The 19505-nt window shown below is 37.9% G+C and overlaps 3 protein-coding genes across 3 annotated transcripts in view; 1 reads left to right on the top strand and 2 right to left on the bottom strand.

The window, feature by feature from the left end:
* Nucleotides 1-9085, bottom strand: part of LOC101888934 (myb-like protein I) — an 83199-nt gene extending 74114 nt beyond the window's left edge. Inside the window, exon 1 of the mRNA XM_011292375.3 lies at nt 8887-9085. The gene's annotated coding sequence lies outside the window, so the exon portion shown is untranslated. The remainder of the gene's footprint in view (nt 1-8886) is intronic.
* A 3220-nt stretch (nt 9086-12305) lies between these two features.
* On the top strand, nt 12306-15692 carry LOC131807071 (translation initiation factor eIF-2B subunit epsilon-like). The gene is made up of 7 exons (XM_059132094.1): nt 12306-12475; nt 12542-12666; nt 12735-12926; nt 12983-13839; nt 14745-14969; nt 15038-15321; nt 15380-15692. The coding sequence occupies exons 1-7, from the start codon at nt 12380-12382 to the stop codon at nt 15602-15604; spliced, it is 2004 nt and encodes a 667-aa protein (XP_058988077.1). The 5' UTR covers nt 12306-12379; the 3' UTR covers nt 15605-15692.
* Nucleotides 15674-19505, bottom strand: part of LOC131807070 (protein lin-9 homolog) — a 25291-nt gene continuing 21459 nt past the window's right edge. Inside the window, exon 2 of the mRNA XM_059132093.1 lies at nt 15674-17945. Within this exon, the coding sequence (XP_058988076.1) occupies nt 15857-17908 (2052 nt within the window). The 5' untranslated portion in view covers nt 17909-17945 and the 3' untranslated portion in view covers nt 15674-15856. The remainder of the gene's footprint in view (nt 17946-19505) is intronic.

Here is a 19505-nt window from a genome sequence, read left to right as displayed (position 1 = left end):
TGAGAGCTGAACGGTTCGCAGGTGGATGTCGGAGTAACTCCTTCGTTAAGCACTACGCAGCTTGATCTGACAGTGGCTTTTGGCTACTCACTGGACTAGATCAAGATCCCGTCCAGTGAATTTCCTAATGTCGTTCTTTTTCCTTATAACAACTCATCGGCTCGGATTACCTCAGTGACTGCGCATACAGGGTGAGATGAAAAAACTGCAACCAATTTCAGACTGCTGTTATTTCTAAGCCACTCGTCCGACAGCTGTTAAAATTAATCCAGTGACAGCTCATTATATTGTTTACAATCGAACAAAAGCATTTTGGTGAGAATTTTCCGGAAAAAAAGTTATTCGTGATGGAATTCAAGCGGAATTCCTGATGAAATTCCAGCATTTAAATGTGAATAACTTTTTTATGTCTCGTACCATTGCTCGTTACCGTGATACTGGTAGCGTAGCCCGACGTCAAGGAAGTGGACGGAAGAAAACAACAACATCAGCAGAAATGGTTCGAAAAGTAAGGAAGCGACTTGATCGAAACCCGCATTGCAATGGCTCGTGAGCCGTGATACTGGTAGCGTTGCCCGACGTCAAGGAAGTGGACGGCAGAAAACGGCAACATCAGCAGGAATGGTTCGAAAAGTTAAGAAGCGACTCGATTGAAACCCGCGTCTCAGTGGCCGAAAAATGGCTCGTGAGCTGAACATATCGCAATATTGCATTCGGCTAATATTGAAAAATGAGCTCGGGGTAAAGCCATTGAAATTCCAAAAAGTGCAAGGACTTACACCGAAACCGAAAGAAAATAGACTCAAAAGAGCAAAAGAGTTGCTTCGCTTGGTGAACTTTGGACATTCCAACAGGACTCAGCACCATTGCCCTCAACACGTATCACCCAAAAATGGTTACAAAATTCATTTCGCTTCATTTCAAGCACACAATGCCAACCAAAATCTACGGATACCAGCCCGTTGGACTATTGCGTTTGGAGTATTTTCGAAAGCAAGGTTGGTACTAAAAAATACCAAAGTGGCGATCACCTCAAGCAAGCACTTCTCCGGGAATGGGCCAAAATACCGCAGAGCAACATTCGGGCAGCGTGTGACGGTTTCATTAGCCGTTTGAAGCTCATAATTCGTGCAAAAGGTGTCCAATTCAAACAAATCGAAACTTATTCTAAAATTTGATGCTATTTTCGATTTTTTTGCTTTCATTCAATAAAATTTAAAAAAATGTAAAAACTATGGCGTTTTCTTGGTCGGATTTATCTATATCTTAATTTCGTAGTTTCTCTGTAAATCCAAGTGATTATTCAATCCAATTTCCGAACACTGTGTAACGCCTGTTATGCATAGAAATGTTTTATCCCAAGAAAAACCAAATCACACGAAAGGTATGTTGTTGTATTTTTTCTCAATATTTTATGCCACTCAAATGCGGGAATTTTTCTACATTTGTCCCCGGCGAAGATGGCGATACCAAAGTGGAGGTAATTCTTTCCAATATGCCCACGTGTAATTAAAGCAGAAAAAAACGAAGACAAGGAGAAACAAAAGAAATAGACACAAAAAGATAGGCCAGAGCAAAATACAAATCAAGGAAATGCGGCAAATGTAATTCTTTAGGTTAGGTTAGCCCAAGCCATGGCAAGATTGATGACCACCATTGAAACTGATCGACTAAGTTAATTGACCCATGGACGGGAAAAGAAGACCACTCTACCGCAATCACCATTGGCCGGCTCATCGGCCATCATCATTGTTATCATATTACCATTTCCGAGCAACAAAATTAGTGTTCAATTGTTAGGCCAATATCGGGGAGATCTTTAGATATGGACAATGAGGTATCTTGTTATGTGTTTTCTTATAATTTTTTGTTTTTGTATTCCAACAAGTTACAAATGTTCCCTAATAACCACATTGGCCAGCCAGTCGGCACACAAAGTGCTAACATCTCTTGAAGAGACCAATGATTAGCAGTTTTGCACTGAAATTAACAGCTGGCAGCCACAGAGCTTTGTCAGACATGCCGCCAATAATAATGCATTTATTCATTTGGCCCATCTAGCCACCAGACCATTGCATATCCATGGAATACTTAGTTGCAATGTTTGCTTCACAAGCGGGGACAATAATCCCCTGACAGACAACAAAAATGATAATAATTCAGTTCATTTCAGTTCAATTGCTCTGAAAATACCACTCTAATTACATCAGTGATGAATGAAAGTTGAAGCTGGCTGGCTGGCAGAAAAATCTTTGTTCCCCCAAAAGATCTGTTGCTGCAATGTTTCGAATACAAGACATCGCTGAGCGGGAGTTTTGTAAACCTGCTTGCGCTATGGCTGTTGTTGTTGCAATTTGACATAAATATTAAATCATAATCGGCATTACAAAAATTCCATAATTTTCTCATATCGAATTTAAAAGAATTTCACCAAATATGGCATCGGGAATAAGTTATTTATGCGAAACAGGATAAAATCGAATTGAGGTGGAATAATAATTCGACAACAGAAAATCTTTTGGTATTTAATAACAGAAGGCTTAATATTTTGTTACAGATGGGTTTTCTGTAGCATGAAAGACCTAAAGAGTATTCTATAGAATACCTCAGTGAAAAAAATACTCTTGAGTGCGGATGAGGCGCTGGGAAAATCAATTATTCAGCTGTCATAAAAATAAGGCGTAAAATAATAAAGTTTATAACCCAAACACACTGATATCGATGCGGTCAGGGGGTACGCAAGACCACTTGAATGAAATACTAGGATTGGTAAGAATAATACTGTGGCTGCGATTAGGTTAAGTAAGATTAGTTTTAGCATTACCTTAGGAACATGTTTTGAAATAAAAACCAGATTTGAATCTACACCAAAACGAAGCTGTTATATTTTTTTCTCACCTTCACACATTTGGTCCTTCGAGCCGGTTACAGAATCGAATCAACAATCGAAGCATAAGGTTGTGTTCTTTTCTCGCCATCGTACATTTGGTCCTTCGAGACGGATAGGGAATCGAAACTACAGAATAAATAAGGTTGTCCTTGTCCTGTAAAAGCCTTTTTCGGAGGTATTTTAGCCTCCTATAGAATAAAAGGCCATTTGGACGTCATCTTTAGCACCCATGATCCTAGGGTCATCCATCCAAAGAGATTACCTAAAGTTTATCTATAGAATATAAGACCTGTGGGGTTTTTTAGCCTTCGCTAGAATAACCCATTTGGGCGCCAACTTTACCATCCGAGATCTCAGGGTCATCCTCAAAGTAGATGACCTCAAATTCATCTATTGAACGAAGACCTGTGGGGGTCTTTTAGCCATCTATAGCAATCTTTAGCAACAGAATAGGAGACCTTTGAGTCTTCTATGCAGCAGAAGACCTAAGGATCTTCTATACAGAAAGAAAACCCTCAGGGTCATCTTCACAGAATAAAAGACCTCAGGGTCTTCTACACAGGATAGAAGATCTAAGGGCCTGCTATAAAGAATAGAAGACCTAAGGCTCTTCTATACAGCAGAGAAGACCTCAGGGTCTTCTATACAGCAGAGAAGACCCCAGGGTGTTCTATACAGCAGAGAAGACCTCAGGGTATTCTATACAGCAGAGAAGACCTCAGGGTCTTCTATACAGCAGAGAAGACCTCAGGGTCTTCTATACAGAATAGAAGACCTCAGGATCTTCTATACAGAATAGAAGAACTCAGGGTCTTCTATACAGAATAGAAGACCTCAGGATTTTCTATACAGAATAGAAGACCTCAGAGTCTTCTATACCGAATAGACGGGGTCTTCTATAAATCATAGAAGACCTCAGGGTCTTCTATACATCATAGAAGACCTCATGGCCTTCTATACAGGATAGAAGACCTCATGGCCTTCTATACAGGATAGAAGACCTCAGGGCCTTCTATACAGGATAGAAATCCTCAGGGTATTCTATACAAAATAGAGGACCTCAGGGTATTCTATACAGAATAAAGGACCTCAGGATCTTCTATACAGCAAAGAAGACCTCAGGGTCTTCTAAACAGCATAGAAGACCTCAGGTTCTTCTGTGCAGAATAGAAGGCCTCAAGCTCTTTTATACAGAATAGAAGGTCTCAGGCTCTTTTATATGTAGAATGGAACCTCAAGATTTTCTATACATAATAGAAGGACTCAGGGTCTTCAATACAGAATAACAGGGCTCAGGGTCTTTTATAGGGCACAAAAGACCTCAGGGTCTTCTATAGGACACAGAAGACCTCAGGATCTACTATACACCATAGAAGACCTCAGGGTCTACTATACACCATAGGAGACCCCAGTGTATTCTATACAGAATAGAAGACCTCAGGGATTTCTATACAAAATAGAATACCTCAAGGTTTTCTATAAAAATTAGAAGACCTCGAGGTTGTCTATACAGAATAGTAGACCATTTTTTCTGTAAAGAAGACTCTTCTATTCTGTATATAAGACTTCTTCCATAGGGTCTTCTATACAAAATAAATAGGTGCGCTGATGATCTTTTGAGTTTCTCTTGACCTTATGAACTTTGACTGTCCAAGCCATCTGTGGATTCCACACGCAACATTTTACCGTTCAATTGCACAATTAAAATCCTCAGCCAAGTTTCCCATTCTACTGGGTGTGTACTTATTAAAATCTCCGCAACGCCTTAATGATTGCCTAAACTTTGGACACAATGTAGAATGGACGTTGGAGGCATTTCATCAAATGACCGGACATTATGGTGGGAAAACATCAGCAACAGCAATCGTCAACCAACAAGTCATCCTAACTGTACAACGGCATAGAGCAGAAGAAGCTTCTTCTCCAAGAGTTTTTGCTGATAGACAATTAATTGCATGAGAATTAAAAATCCAAGTCATCTTGAGTTAATTATGCGGCAGTCAGGCAGCAGTTGTGGTCTCTCACCATCATAACCGAACCTGAATGAATTTGTTGTCGTTCTTTTGTGGCATCTCTTTTCCATTTGGGTTTTTGTTTTGGTGTCTCACTCAAAAAACAACTGCTGAGAAGACAGTGTAATATCATTTGGCTGTGATTACTCTGGTACAGCAATAACAACAACAATGATATTTTAGTTGATTATTTTCAAGTTAAATTGCATTTGGAAGATCTTTTCATAGCCTCCGCGATAGTTTCCTACCCCTTTTACTGGCCTTCCCTTCCTCTACATCTTCAAGGTAATAATTACAATGAATAATGATTGCTCGACTTTGCTATTAAGATGTACTCGCTTTGTAATGATTGTGACGGCGAGTACAACAACAGGTCTTGGCGTTGGAATACCCCGACTCATCACCGCGTTCATTGAATTTTGTAAATATTGAAATTGTTCCACACGCCGCAGCGTACACAGTTAGCGGGCCTTTTATGCAGCTACCTTCGGTAGGCTACGCAAATCTTGAGAATTAAAAGTAATAACGGAGATTTATTCAAATTGTAGATTGAGACAAGTGAACCGACCGACCGCCAAAGAAGCAGTACTCAGGAATGTTTAATGGGAAAGATTTCCTTTGCTTATGGAAAGTATACCATCTCACTATCGCAAATATACATACAATAAGAGGAAATCAAAGTGCTACGGATTAATGGAGGATTTCTAGTTTATTGAAATGAAAGTCTTGCCTGGCAATGAACTTGGACGATAATTATTTTGATATTTGCCTAGGGCTTATTTGGATAAACAAATAACATTTATTAGAAAAAAATTTCGAGCAATTTCTGTCCAGTAAAGCTCTGCATTTTTTTTTTAATTTTCAGAGGAAGAAATCTTAACCCTGCTTTGGTGAAAGTAATTTGTTCCTGGGCACGGGTTTCAGAAATGGTGTAAAGGTGAGATAAAAAAACTGCAACCAACTTCAGACTGCCGTCATTTCTAAGACACTCGTCCGACAGCTGTTAAAATTAGTCCAGTGACAGCTCATTTTATTGTTTACAAGCGTACAAAAGCATTTTGGTGAGAATTTTCCAGAAAAAAAGTTATTCGTGATGGAGTTCAAGGGTATTAGTGTGTTTTCTTTATATTTGGCTGAAAAACCACAAGTGGCTATCCTTAGAGCACTCCAGCATTTAAATGTGAATAAATCGTTTGTGCCTCGTAGCCCGACGTGAAGGAAGTGGACGGAAGAAAACAGCAAAATCAGCAGAAATGGTTCGAAAAGTAAAGAAGCGACTTGATCGAAATCCGCGTCGCAGTGGCCGAAAAATGGCTCGTGAGCTGAACATATCATAATATTCCATTCGGCATATATTGAAAAATTAGCTCGGGGTAAAGCCATTGAAATTCCAAAAAGTGCAAGAACTTATACCGCAACAGAATGAAAAATAGACTCAAAAAAATCTAAAAAGTTGCTTCACTTGGCCGAAAGTGGTGAACTGTCGAATTTGGTTTTCTCCAATGAGAAAACATTCGTTGTCTAGCAGTTTTTAAACAAACAAAATGATGGTGTTTGCTGGCCAAAGAGGTCAGCTGAAAATGTGCACCTTCAGTTGGCCACCAGAATTCAAGCGCCGGCCATGATGATGGTGTGTGCCGCCATAACAGCTGATGGTCGCTCTCCGCTCGTATTATCGACCGTGACATCAGAATAAATAATGAAAATAATTCTGGAGGGCGTATTAAAGCCTTGAGCACGCAAGCATTTTTGCCGCAGACCTTGGACATTCTAACAGGGCTCAGCACCATCCTGAGTGCGCGCCGCCCAAGAATGGTTACAAAATGAGGTTCCTCGCTTCATTTCCAGCGCACAATGGCCACCAAAATCTCCGGATACCAATCCGTTGGACTATTGTGTCGCCGGGAGTGGGCCAAAACACCGCATTCGGCCAGCTTGTGACGGTTTCATTGGCCGTTTGAAGGCCATAATTCGTGCCAAAGTTGACCAATTCGAACAAATCTGAACTTATCCTAAAATTTGATTCTATTTCCGACACTTTTTGCTTTCAATCAATAAAATTTAAAAAAATGTCAAAATTATGGCGTTTGACTTCTTTTGCAGTTTTTTATCTCTACTTTGAGATTTATAGCGAAATTTTGTTCAGAATATTTTTTCCCGGACACTTGCGGCCTTAAATTAAATTTTATATTACTTTCAGGTGTCAACTCGAAAAAGTTCATGGAGAAGCTTTTTGCATAAACTCACACAAAGTCCGGCTTTAACCCTAAAAAACGTTTTTAATATAAAACAATTCCTGGCGTTAAATTAAGATTTAGACTCTAAGATTTAATCTTCTAGTACCTATAATAGAATTTTATAAAAAATAATTTTGTGGAATATTTTGAATTGCTACGAGTTTTTAACCATACTCAAAACTAGTAAAAAAGCTGTAAGTTCGGCCGGGCCGAACTTTGAATACCCTCTACTATTTGGAATGAATTTGGCAATTTTCAAAAAAAAATAAAATCCGTTAAAATCTTAAAAATACCGAATACAGCCGTTATTCTGGGGTCTATAGGACGACGACGTGGACTTGCATAGGCAACTTTTTTCATAACCCATTACAATATTCAAATGCGAACCTTGAAAAAATTGGTGAATAATGTAGCTTATACCAAATATTGGGAGGAACCAGTATATAGGGACTACACAGACCATTATATGGGACCTTCACAGACAATTTTCTGTCATAGGCTGTAGTATCCATTATGAACTTCAAATACCAAATTTGAAACAATTCCGATGAATAATGTCGCTAAAATTATCAAAATGCCGAATAAATGGACGTAAGGTTATATGGGAACTATACGAAGACTTAAAACTGCATACGAAATTTTTAGGCATAGGCTGTAGTACCCATTACAAACTTCGAATATGAAATTTGAAACAATTTGAAATAATGTCGCTAAAATTATCAAAATACCAAGTTACCGGTAGGTAAGGTTATATCGGGGCTATAGGAAGACGTTGATCTACATACAAAATTTTTAGACATTACAAAATTCGAATATGAAATTTGAAACAATTCATGTGAAAAATGTCACTAAAATCATCAAAATACCCAATACCGGAAGGTGCGTTATATGAGGGCTTTACGAAAACGTCCACCGACATGGCCCATTTACGAACTTAACCTGCATACTGGCAAAACACATGTGTGGGAAAATTTTAGACTTCTATCTTAATTTGTTCCAAAGATAGCGTTCAAATAGAATAATTCGAATTTTAAATGCAAATATCGAATTACAAACCGAATAATTCGAATTAGAATTGGGATATCGAATTACAATTACAACTAAAAAATAATAATAATAATAAAAAAATACATTTTTTATTCTAGATTTACAATTCGAATTACATCTGAAAAAGGTGGAGATGTCGGGAGCTTTGGAGTCCGAAGACAAACTTTTGATCATCCCAAGTTCCCTTCAGTCGTTTCTATACCCTTTTTCCTTATATTTAAAACTCATTTCGCTACTTTCATGTTTTATTAATTTTAGGTGGTGACAGACCACATTATTTTTGCAATTTTCCTATTCACTTTTTTCTTTCATTAAATTTAACAATGAACTTTCGCTTTTAGAGATTACAATCTTCCAATAAGATTGGCCATAATAAAAGTAGAAGTATTTAAATATCACCAAAATTAAAATTCTTTCCCAATGAAAGCTATTTTTTTTTTTTTTTTCTTAAAACAAGAAAAATTTCTTATTTCCTTTCTTCGTCATCGGCCCCATCTCTTTTATCTTCCGGTATTATTTAATTTTATCATCACTGTACTATCTCGGGTACACATTGACCAACAAACAAACAAACAGATGTAATGTAAGAAAAAAACAACAACCGTCGACAAACAATAAACTTCCTACGGTCATAAAAAAAGTTCATAATAAAAGTTCAAATGCCATAGCAAACTGCTGGCTGACTGGCTGGCTAACTTACCACATCTAGGCAACAAAAGTCGTTTATAAAATGGCCCAACAAGAAGCGATTACACTTGAAGAAGAAGCAGGGTAAGGTGAGTTGAGTGGTTGTTGTTATGGGAGTTGTTGTTTCTGTTGTTGTTGTTGGTGGTGGTAGCATCCAAAATACCGTGCATTGGTTTGGTTGGGTAGGTCGCTTGGTCGGTCGTTTTGTTTATTTATTTTGTTTTATTGCATTTTTTACTCAATTCATTTTTATTTTGTTTAGTTTTCCTTTTTATCTATTTATTTTTTCAATATTGAAATGAAAAACTTAAGAAACAAGCACTTTATGAGTTTTCTTTACCACTTGACACAAACACACACACGCACACTCAGATGCAATGGAAAGGCATGTCCATGCACACACAAACACTGAGACTTGCAAAATTCACTTCTTTAATATCCAGGTGTGCAATGAAGTTTTGCAAACAACTAAGCACCTTTATTTATTGAATTCTTATTAAGTTATCTTGATATGTATTTATAATTTATTTTGTTTTATTTTCGATATTATTCTTTGTTTTCCGTGCAGTCAACACTCCAAACAAAAGGAAATCGTAACTATTTTACAAGTGCACAATAGAGCCAACACAGTTACAAGAACTAGGTACCACTGCAAAAATAGTTTTGCATTAAATGTTGTTGTATGGGTAGTTTTGTTGCATTCTCAATGCATAGCAATCGCTGTTGTTGTGTTAATTAATATTTTTTATTAATTTGTTACTTTTGTTCTAATAGCAAACACTTCGTTAAATTCCATTTCAGTGTTTTCTCATCACTCACACACTCACTGAACAGGCGTCTTCCATTAGCTCACTGCTAACACTTGTTCTATGTTTAGCTTCGATATATATTGTTATCTATTTTTCTTTTTGTCTTTTTTCCCGCCTAGATTAGCTTTTAACGGCAACGTTCAGTCCGCGCTTTACGTGTTGTCCACACCAAGTTTAATCCAACAATGTTCGTAGAGTTCGTTCAACATGCAACTGTCATTGGTTGGTTTATCATGAAATTCCACACGAGTTGCTCTCCCGCTCTGTAACTTTCTCTTCTGTCATATTAACAGTTTACAATGTAGTGTGAGTGAAATATAGATGGCGTTGGTATGTTTCATCGAAGGAAAATATAAAAATGTTAAATTATTATATTTTTAAGGAATTAAATACTATAATACCATAAAAATAATAATAATACCATAAAAATATCTGTAAATTTTATTGAGATCAATTGTCGAACATGAGTAAGTATTACAATATAGAAAATAAGAAAATATACCACTTACTCATTTGAATAGAAGTTACATTAACTGAAATCATCAATCATAGATTGATGAATTAATAGACCATCGACTACATAATATGGGCTGGGAGATGTGTTATTGAATTTCCCCACCAGAGGGCGCCCTTACACCTTTGCGCATTCAGTCAACAATCAACCTACTCGACTTTGAAAAAAAAATTGTTCACTCTTGGTCTGTTCCAGAACTGCAAGAAAGTAAAAGTTTTTACTACGATAACCGATTTTCCTTTATAATATCGAAAACATTGCAAAAATAGTAGATTCTTGCAGGTTATGGAACAGACCATATAATATTTATTTATTATAAAAAATTGAAAATATCGTTTTTGAATAATTTCCCATATTTTTCGATGTCATCACGTAATTTTCACTTGAATTTTATTCATAAATTTTTTAACATTTTTGATTAGAGTGACTGTAGTATTTCACTCATACCCCTGAAACGACATCTACTGATTCGAATTTTTTCGATGATAATGTGGCGTTTCCACTGCACTTGATTCGCTCTCTATTCGTTGTTTGACCCTTAACTATGAAAAAACTACCTAATTCTTCACACAAAATTTCTTGAGCGAACACTCATATTTGTACGTTGTTCAATTCAAATCACTCTCAGAACAACGAAAAAAGATGTCCCATCCCTAACAAATGAGAGCATTTATCGAAAAAATAAATTATGACATTTAAAATTAAAAATAGAAAAATTTAATGAAATTTTAAAAATTTTTGGGAAGACTGAAAATTATGTATGAAAACTACAATGTTGAATGGCGTATGTACATTCAAACGAAAGTAAATTTTGTTTTCTCTCTCATTCGAAGTACGCATTTGGTCCACGAGATGAAATTTCCACAGAAAACTGCAAACAAAAGAGGCAATATTTTCAAAATGTTTCTATTGGCAAAAAAAATGTTTGACAAGTGTCTCTCCAGTAGAATTTAAAAATGGAAAAACACAAAAATATGTTCAAAATGTCAATGTTTGACAAGTGTCTCTCCAGTAGAATTTAAAAATGGAAAAACACAAAAATATGTTCAAAATGTCAAGATTTACACAAAAAGTTGAAAACGTGATTGAAAATTATAAAATTATTGATATAATACATATTTGGGAGAAAAACAATCATTTCTTTTATTCATATTAGAGAGAATTTAATGTATTTTAGTATAAATTCCCATTAAAATCAAGAAACAAAATTTTTGAAAAAAGGAATTATTTTACTATGAATTACGAATCGTGCCGTATGAACGAGTTAATTCGTGTACCTAATTCTGAGAGCGAACAACGTTGTTCGGTTTCCAATGGAAACATGCTATAAGCGGCGATTTGTCTATATTTTCATTTGTCTATGGTAGATGTCGTCTATGTTGTTTTAGGGGTATGAGTGAAAATACTAAAGTCACTCATATCTAAAATATTTTCAACATAAGGACATTTATCAGTACAAAACTAATTCGGTAATTGACCTAATTTGTAGGTAAGTTTGCGACGAAGGACCTACCCATAGATACCAATGTTGTCAACCTTAACTTATTTTTTATATCAAAATTTTGAGTTTCAAAGTTACCGATTTTTGTCGGTAAATCAAAAAGAGTTAGAGATTTGCACTACAGGAGAGCTTTCAATATCGATTGCTTACTGATGATCGCCAACAGTATTTGCACAATGTGATTTACATGGACATTCGATTTAGAAAAAAAAATAATTATTAATTATTACCAAAACAAATACCACTTCAGTACCATTTCTGGAATCTGGTCCCGATAACGAAAAAATGCAATGTTTTTAACTTTTAATTCATCTTTTCGTTTGGAAGATATGCATTTTTTGTGAAGTATATCTCTCAGTGGAAGCTTCACATATTTGTTTCATCATTAAAATATAAGGAACACAGTTGTTTAAGCCCATGTCATCCAGCTGATTTGGCCCTACTTTAAACCTCTTTTAAAACTATTATATTTTTCATCCTCTTTAAATTTGCGCGCCCGTTATAAACCACCACTACATATGTTTTGCGCTCTACTATCGATATTTCTCACATACGGTATATGTTATCGTTATCGGTCTTTTGTTATTTTTATCGTTATTGTGCTTTCACAAATAATGTGAATTTATTTGACGTTGCATGCGGACAAGGGAGTTTTCTTTGGGTTTGCGAAAATACACACGGAATGGATCATTTTGACAAGAAAGACGTTATACAAGCTATTCTCATAGCCGACAATAATGTGGAGAACTTTAAGCCATTGTCCGATAATGACTCTACGGTGAGCTAGGGCCCAAGAACCCCTTGCCTACATTGAACTGCTGTAATGATTGAATTTCTTTTGCAGGCTCTCATTCCTTTGGTCAATGTTTCTATGTTGGATTATGCCCTGGAGGCTTTAAATCGCAGTGGAATCGAGGAGGTGTTTGTCTTTGCCAGCCTACACCTGCAAAGTGTTAGGGATTATATCAAGTAAGAAGGAATCTCAATATGCCAACATGATGGCTAACATTAATTTGTTTACATTTTCATTGGCATAGGAAAGGGATTGCATCACTCAGCTCTTGGTCGGTCAACATGAAAGTTACTGTCATTGGAGGCGAGGGCTGTCGTTGTTTTGGTGATGCCATGCGAGAATTGGATAGCAAGGCATTGATAAGAGGGAATTTTGTTATTTTGGGAGCCGATACCATAACCAATACCGATTTTAGGCCCATCTTCGAGCAACATAAGTAAGTCAAAATTTTAATAAAATGGAGTTTGCCATAGTAATATGTTACCTCTCTAGGAAAATAGCCAAATATGATAAAGGTGCTGCGGCCACACTCATCTTCAAGGAGGCAGAAAATCATTTACGTACCGGCAATGAAATCATGATTGCTGTGGATGTTCAAAACAACCGGCTACATCATCATCAACGGCTGCGTTTGAATGGCAAGGAAAAAGATTTCGAAATACCCCTAGAGGTATTTATGAACAATTCCCAGGTGGCATTGTATCATAATCTCATCGATCCCCAAATGGCAATTGGTTCACCATCTATGCTCTCGTTATTTTCGGATAATTTCGATTTCGAAACCCGTGACGACTTCGTCAAAGGCATATTGATAAATGAAGAAATTCTAGATAGCCGTATCTATGTCTCCTTGCTGCCCCGTGAACAATATGCCCGCAAAGTCAACAATTGGCTAACCTATCAGATTGTTAGCAATGATATTATTAGCCGTTGGTCGTATCCTCTTGTACCCGATATGGGTGTGGTGGGTCTTAAACAGCAGTATATCTTTTTGAAAAATAACATCTACAGAAGTCCCGAATCGAATATGTCCAAAGTCACGTTAAGGGAAAATGTTGTAGCTGGCGCTGGTAGTTTCGTTGGTAGTGGGTCAACGCTAGGCTCCAGTGTTTTGGGTAAAAATGTCAAGATTGGCCAAAACTGCCGTTTGGTGAATGCCTTCATATTGGACGATGCTGTGGTGGAGGATAATTGTGTTTTGGAATTTTGTGTGGTAGGAGCTAAGGCAAAGGTTGGCTGTAAATCGAAACTTACCGAGGGCTGTGTTGTGGGGAATGGATGTGTATTACCGGCCAATACGACATTGTCAAGTGCCATTGTCACCGCTGAAGTCACAGACGATGATGAGGGTAAGTAAAGCGCTTTTATTTAACTTTCGATCATTCGAAAAACGGGGATCAATGGTTGACGCTCTCAGCGGTCTCTTTTTTATACCCACAGCCATATGGCTAGAGAGGGTATATATCATTTGATACGGCCGAAACATCGAAATAACGGTCTCTTTGGACCAAATTCGTCTCAGGACATTTGGACTCGATCTAGCGATGTCCGTCCGTCTGTCTGACTGGCTGATGCGCACCATAACTCTCGATGGGAGTATCCGATTTGATCCAAACTTGGTACATGGTAATATTATTGTGAAACTTAGATCGAGTTCGGAGGTGGACAACATCGGTCCACTCCTTCTGGTAACTCCGCCACAAAAGATCGAAATTTTCAAAAATATATTTTCTGCACAGAAAGAGGACCGATAATCCGATTTTGCTCCAACTTTGCGAATCCTAATATTTGCATCAGTGCTAGGTCAGATACAAAAATCGACAATGTCGGTCCACCCCCTCAAGTACCTCCCACACAATCGGTCAAAATTTTGAATAATTACAACTCTTATAAAATGTGATGTAAGAGTCCGAATGTCTTCAAATTACACACATCAAAATATTTTTATTTACCCAAAGTCTGGTATGAAGATGGAATTTATAGTTGAATATTCATGAAGTTCATAAAACACGGAATTAATATTCGATTCCACTCAGACTTGGCACATCTCAATACTTCCGTCAGTACAAGATCTGTAATAAAGATGGTAGATATCGGACCAAGGCCTGGGTGTATATATCTGTCGGCAAAACCGACTTTTGAAAATTGGACAATTTCCTTCCATCTAGTGGAGGGTATTCAAAGTTTGGCCCGGTCGAAATTTTTGCTTCTTTACTTGTTTTTCATTTAAACATTACTTACCCTTATTTTTTAGAATGCGGTGATATTAAAAAGCTGAGTGACAAGGCCTTCATTATCACGCATTCAGATCGTAATGTTGTCAATTCCGAAGATGAGGACGACGATGAGGTATTGCAAGAAGGAAACATTGTGCCCAAAATGATGAAACTTCCCATTAGCTATGAAGAAAGTGATTACTGTTCCAGCAGTGATGAAGATGAGTCCAGAGCCTGTTCGCCAATGCCTGATGATACTAATAGTAAGAATGAACATATATACATATATTTTTTATGCCACTCCTAATCGCTAATATTCCATGTAATTTAGTATTCCTTTCGGAGGTCGTTGATTCCTTGTCCCGTGGTTTCCAAGAAAAATCCAATCCCGATTTTCTTATATTGGAAATCAACTCATCCCGCTACGCCTATAATATGTCACTAAAGGAAGTCAATTTTTATGTTGTCAAGGCCATATTTAGTTTACCCAACATTAAGGAATGCAATGGCAATGTACTGGCGGACATAAATGCGGTATTCAAACAATTGGGTCCAGTAATGTCAAATTATATCAAAAGTGAAGATGCCATGCTGGATTGCTTAAAGGCCTTGGAGGTAAGTAATTTTATTTAAATGAAAAAAATGCAATTTGAAATATGTATTCCGTTCCCAGGATATCTATGATGAGAATCCCAAAGTCCGCGAAAAGATTTCACAAATTGTCCACTTCCTTTACGACAAAGATTTCGTAAGTGAAGAAGCCATTTTGGCCTGGCACGAGGAACTGGATGTGGAGCAACACGAAAGTCTGCGTAAATCTCTACAAAAACTCATTGAATGGCTGCAGCAATCCAGTGAAGAAGAGGATGACGACGATGATGAAGAAGAAAGTGACTGAAATAGTGTAGATATTTAAATATAATGCCTGTATGTTTTTATTAACACAACAACAAAGAAAAAAGAAACATTTGTTTGTTAAAAAGTCACCATATATTTATTTATTTATACAAGAGTACGTAATGAGAACTGAACAATTAAGGTATAAAATAAGAATATCCACAATCAAACAAAATGTGTGTGTGTGTGTGTTTGGAAAAATGTGAAACAAAAATAAAGAACATCCTTTCGGTAATACGCCACCAATTTCTATTCAACGCTCTACGTTTCCTACGCCTCCTCCACCACCACTAACACTCATCATGTTGGCACTCGTATTCATCATGCTCTGGCCAATGCCCAAGCGAATATGATGTAAATGTATTTGCACATGTTTCTGGAACGTTTCCACATTGACGCCACACAAACTTGAACGCACTTCCTCAATACAGCCCTCAAGTACCTTATTGACTTGGGCCGAGTTTTCGCTGCTCAAATGGGAGGCAACCAGGAGCACAGTTGCCAATTTCTTGATGAGACTTAGAATGTTTTTATTCTTTAGAATACCTTGGCTATTGCGCTGCACAGCCTCCTCGGCTGCCTCTCGACATTTTTCACGCAAATACGACGGTGTCAACATGGCCTGGACTGTGGGATCCCTTGTTATGTCCGAGGCAAAGGATTGCACTTCATTGAGATAGTCCTGGATGTCACGATTCATTTTCTCCATTGAAATTATGATGGATGCATAACGCCTTTGGAATTCTTCACTTAGCTGAGGTCCATTCGCATCGGCGGCATTTACATTTTGGCTTTCATCCGATGATGAGGATCCCGAATTATTGTGGGCAGCTACCAGTTGCTGTGACACTTTTAATTCCGCTTCATTATTCATATCATTGAGACGCACCAACTTGGATTGTTTGATTTTCAAGGCCCGTTTTAGGCGCACCAAGGTCTCGAGTAATTTGGGCGGATAGCCGTTAATATTCTCCTCTCGTATGATGGGATTCTTAAAGGGACTGTCAATGACCTCACCCAACAGAGGATCACTTTTATTCAAATTCATGTTGTAGGAGGAACGTACCTGGCGTAAGCCCCCACCACCCGCACGCATTGGTGACATTGTGTTTCGGGTGGCTCCATTGTAGACACTCATCAGACTGGGTCGGAAATCTTTGGTGATACACTGCAAGGGTAACATTTCATTAAAGTTCTCCGAAACAATTTCATAGTCTGGTATGGAGTGGGTACCCAAGCCGGGACGATCAAATGTGACACGATACGATGATGTCATGGATTCGAAAGCATCCACAGTACCGCTGAATATACCATCTTGTGGTACCCGTAATCTTGCCGTGACCTTGGTGCCCACCGGCAATGTTAGCGGTATTTTATCGGGCAAATCTCTAAGGAAATTCATATCCTTGACCTCACCCGATCGGCGACTTTGCATGAAACGCATTTTTTGCCGTTTCTTTTCCAATTCTCGCCGCTCCTCATCGAAAAAGGCCTGCGAACAACGACGTGGTTTGCCCATCAATGAACGCACCTTTTGCCATTCGGCCCGAGTCAATTGCCGGGTACGCAGATTGGGAAATGATTCGGCGAGACAAACCTGAAAATCATTTTCACCCTCAAACAAGGGTTTATCTATGAACGAGTAGAACCATTCATAAATCACCCATTTATGGGCTTTGGGTAATTTCAAAAGATTGCGTAGACGCAAACCAATCCTTTGGCCAATTTTCTTATCTGCTGGTATAATAGAACCCAGGGAACTACCACTTAGTGTGCTGGGATTATTGCGACCAGATCCCGATTTGGGGGTGGTGTTAAGCGAATTGCCACCCCGGCCACCCGATGATGTGGACGGTGAATGGTGACGTTTTTCATCGGATCGCATATAGCGCGAGGCAACACCTTTACGTTTTTTCAAAATTTTTGTCGGTGTCTTGTGCGGTGAATTCATTTTTAGAGAATTCTTACGCGGTGACAGGCTCATTCGCAATGGTTTGTCATCGTTGATAATGTCATCGTCGAAAAAGAGTCGATTGCGTTTACGTATTCTTGCCGGCATACCACGTGCATTGAGCATTTGTATGGGTTGCTGGGGTTGCGGTTTAGGTGGTGGCGCCGTGCCCACACGCTGTAGACCTAATGTGGCTAAGCTAAACGATGGAGGTGGCTCTTCTGGTTCTTCATCGGACATTGGTGGTGATTGCTGCTGTTGTTGTTGTTGCTGTTCTGTGTCCTTTTTCTCTGTTTTATGGGATGTTGTCGACGACGAATCCTCGCCCATATTACTGTCCTCCTCCTCGTGCATGGTGTGGTCGTTTTTCTTTTGTTGTTGTTGGGGTGAGCTGTAAGGAAAGATGAAATCAATTATTATATAAACTTGTATTCAAATATGGCTGTGGACTCTTGATCGTTTTTTGCATGAATGGGATTTTGAGCTACACCTGAGCTGACCCTGAAATTGGCCTTCGTTGGAACAGACAACACATTTTTTGGTGATTTATTTTTGAAATCATCTGAAAAGCCGAAACAGGAAATTGCCTAGCAATCATTTTTTATACCCTCCACCATAGTATGGAGGGTATATTAAGTTTGTCATGCCGTTTGTAACACCTCGAAATATACATTTTAGACTCCACAAAGTATATATATTCTTGATCAGCATAAAATTGACTACTTCCTATACTTTATTTGAGATATGTGCAAATTTTTGGAAAATATGAAAATGTGTGTGTTATGACAGATATAAGAATTGAAAATTGTGACCGTTTGTGGGTGAGGTACCCGAAGGGGCTGGCAGATATATATCAACTTCACAACAGATCTTGCGTTAGCAAAAATATTTGGATGTGTGAAATTTGAAGAGAGTTGAATGCTTACCTCGCTTTCTTTGAGCGTTTTGTTTATTCAAATATCTTGAACCCTATGTTAGGGAGATATGAGAAGAAATGGTCCGATGCGTACCATCTTTATAACATATCTTGTATTGATGGAAATATTGAGATGTACCAAGCCCGAATGGAATCGGATGTTAATTTCGAGTTTTATGAACTTCATGGATATTCAAATTGTTGACCCTTTGTGGGAAAGGTACCAGAAGAAATGCTCCGATATATCCCAATTTCACATCAGATCTTGGCTTAATTAAAAAATTGTGATGTGTGTAATTTGAGGAGATCCGGATCCTTTTTTGGGATTTTATCATCCTTTTGGTTATTCAAAACTTTGACCCTTTGTGGGGATGTACCAGAAGGAATGGTCTGATCTCTACCATCTTTATAACAGAACTTCTTTTAAATGAAATATTGAGATGTGCCAAGTATGAATGGAATATCATGTTAATTTCTTGTTTTATAAGCTTCATGAATATTCAAAATTTTGACCCATTGTGGGGGAGGTACCAGAAGGAGTGAACAGATATATTCCATCTTCACACCAGACCTTGGATTAATAAAAATATTGTGATGTGTGTAATTTGAAGAGAACCGGATGCTTATTTCGGATTTTAAGATATTTTTGGTTATTCAGAACTTTGACCCTTTGTGGGGGAGGTACCAGAAGGAATGGTCGGATCTCTACCATCTTTATAACGAATCTTGTGTTTATAGAAATATTGGGATGTGCCAAGTCTGAATGGAATCGAATGTTAATTTCGTGTTTTATGAGCTTCATGAATATTCAAAATGTTGACCCTTTGTAGGGGAGGTACCAGAAGCAGTGGTCCGATATATTCCATCTTCACACCAGACCTTGGATTAATAAAGCTATTGTGATATTTGTAATTTGAAGACAATCGGACTCTTACTTACATACTTCTTCAAAATGTTGACCCTTTGTGGGGGAGGTACTTGATGGAGTTGACCGATATTGTCCAATTTCGTACTTCACCTAGTACTGATGCAATT

The sequence above is a fragment of the Musca domestica genome, unplaced genomic scaffold (assembly GCF_030504385.1).
Source record: "Musca domestica strain aabys unplaced genomic scaffold, Musca_domestica.polishedcontigs.V.1.1 95, whole genome shotgun sequence".
NCBI classification, from domain to species: domain Eukaryota; kingdom Metazoa; phylum Arthropoda; class Insecta; order Diptera; family Muscidae; genus Musca; species Musca domestica.
The sequence above is the reverse complement of the archived record's forward strand: the minus strand, read 5'-3'. Positions and strand labels throughout refer to the sequence as shown.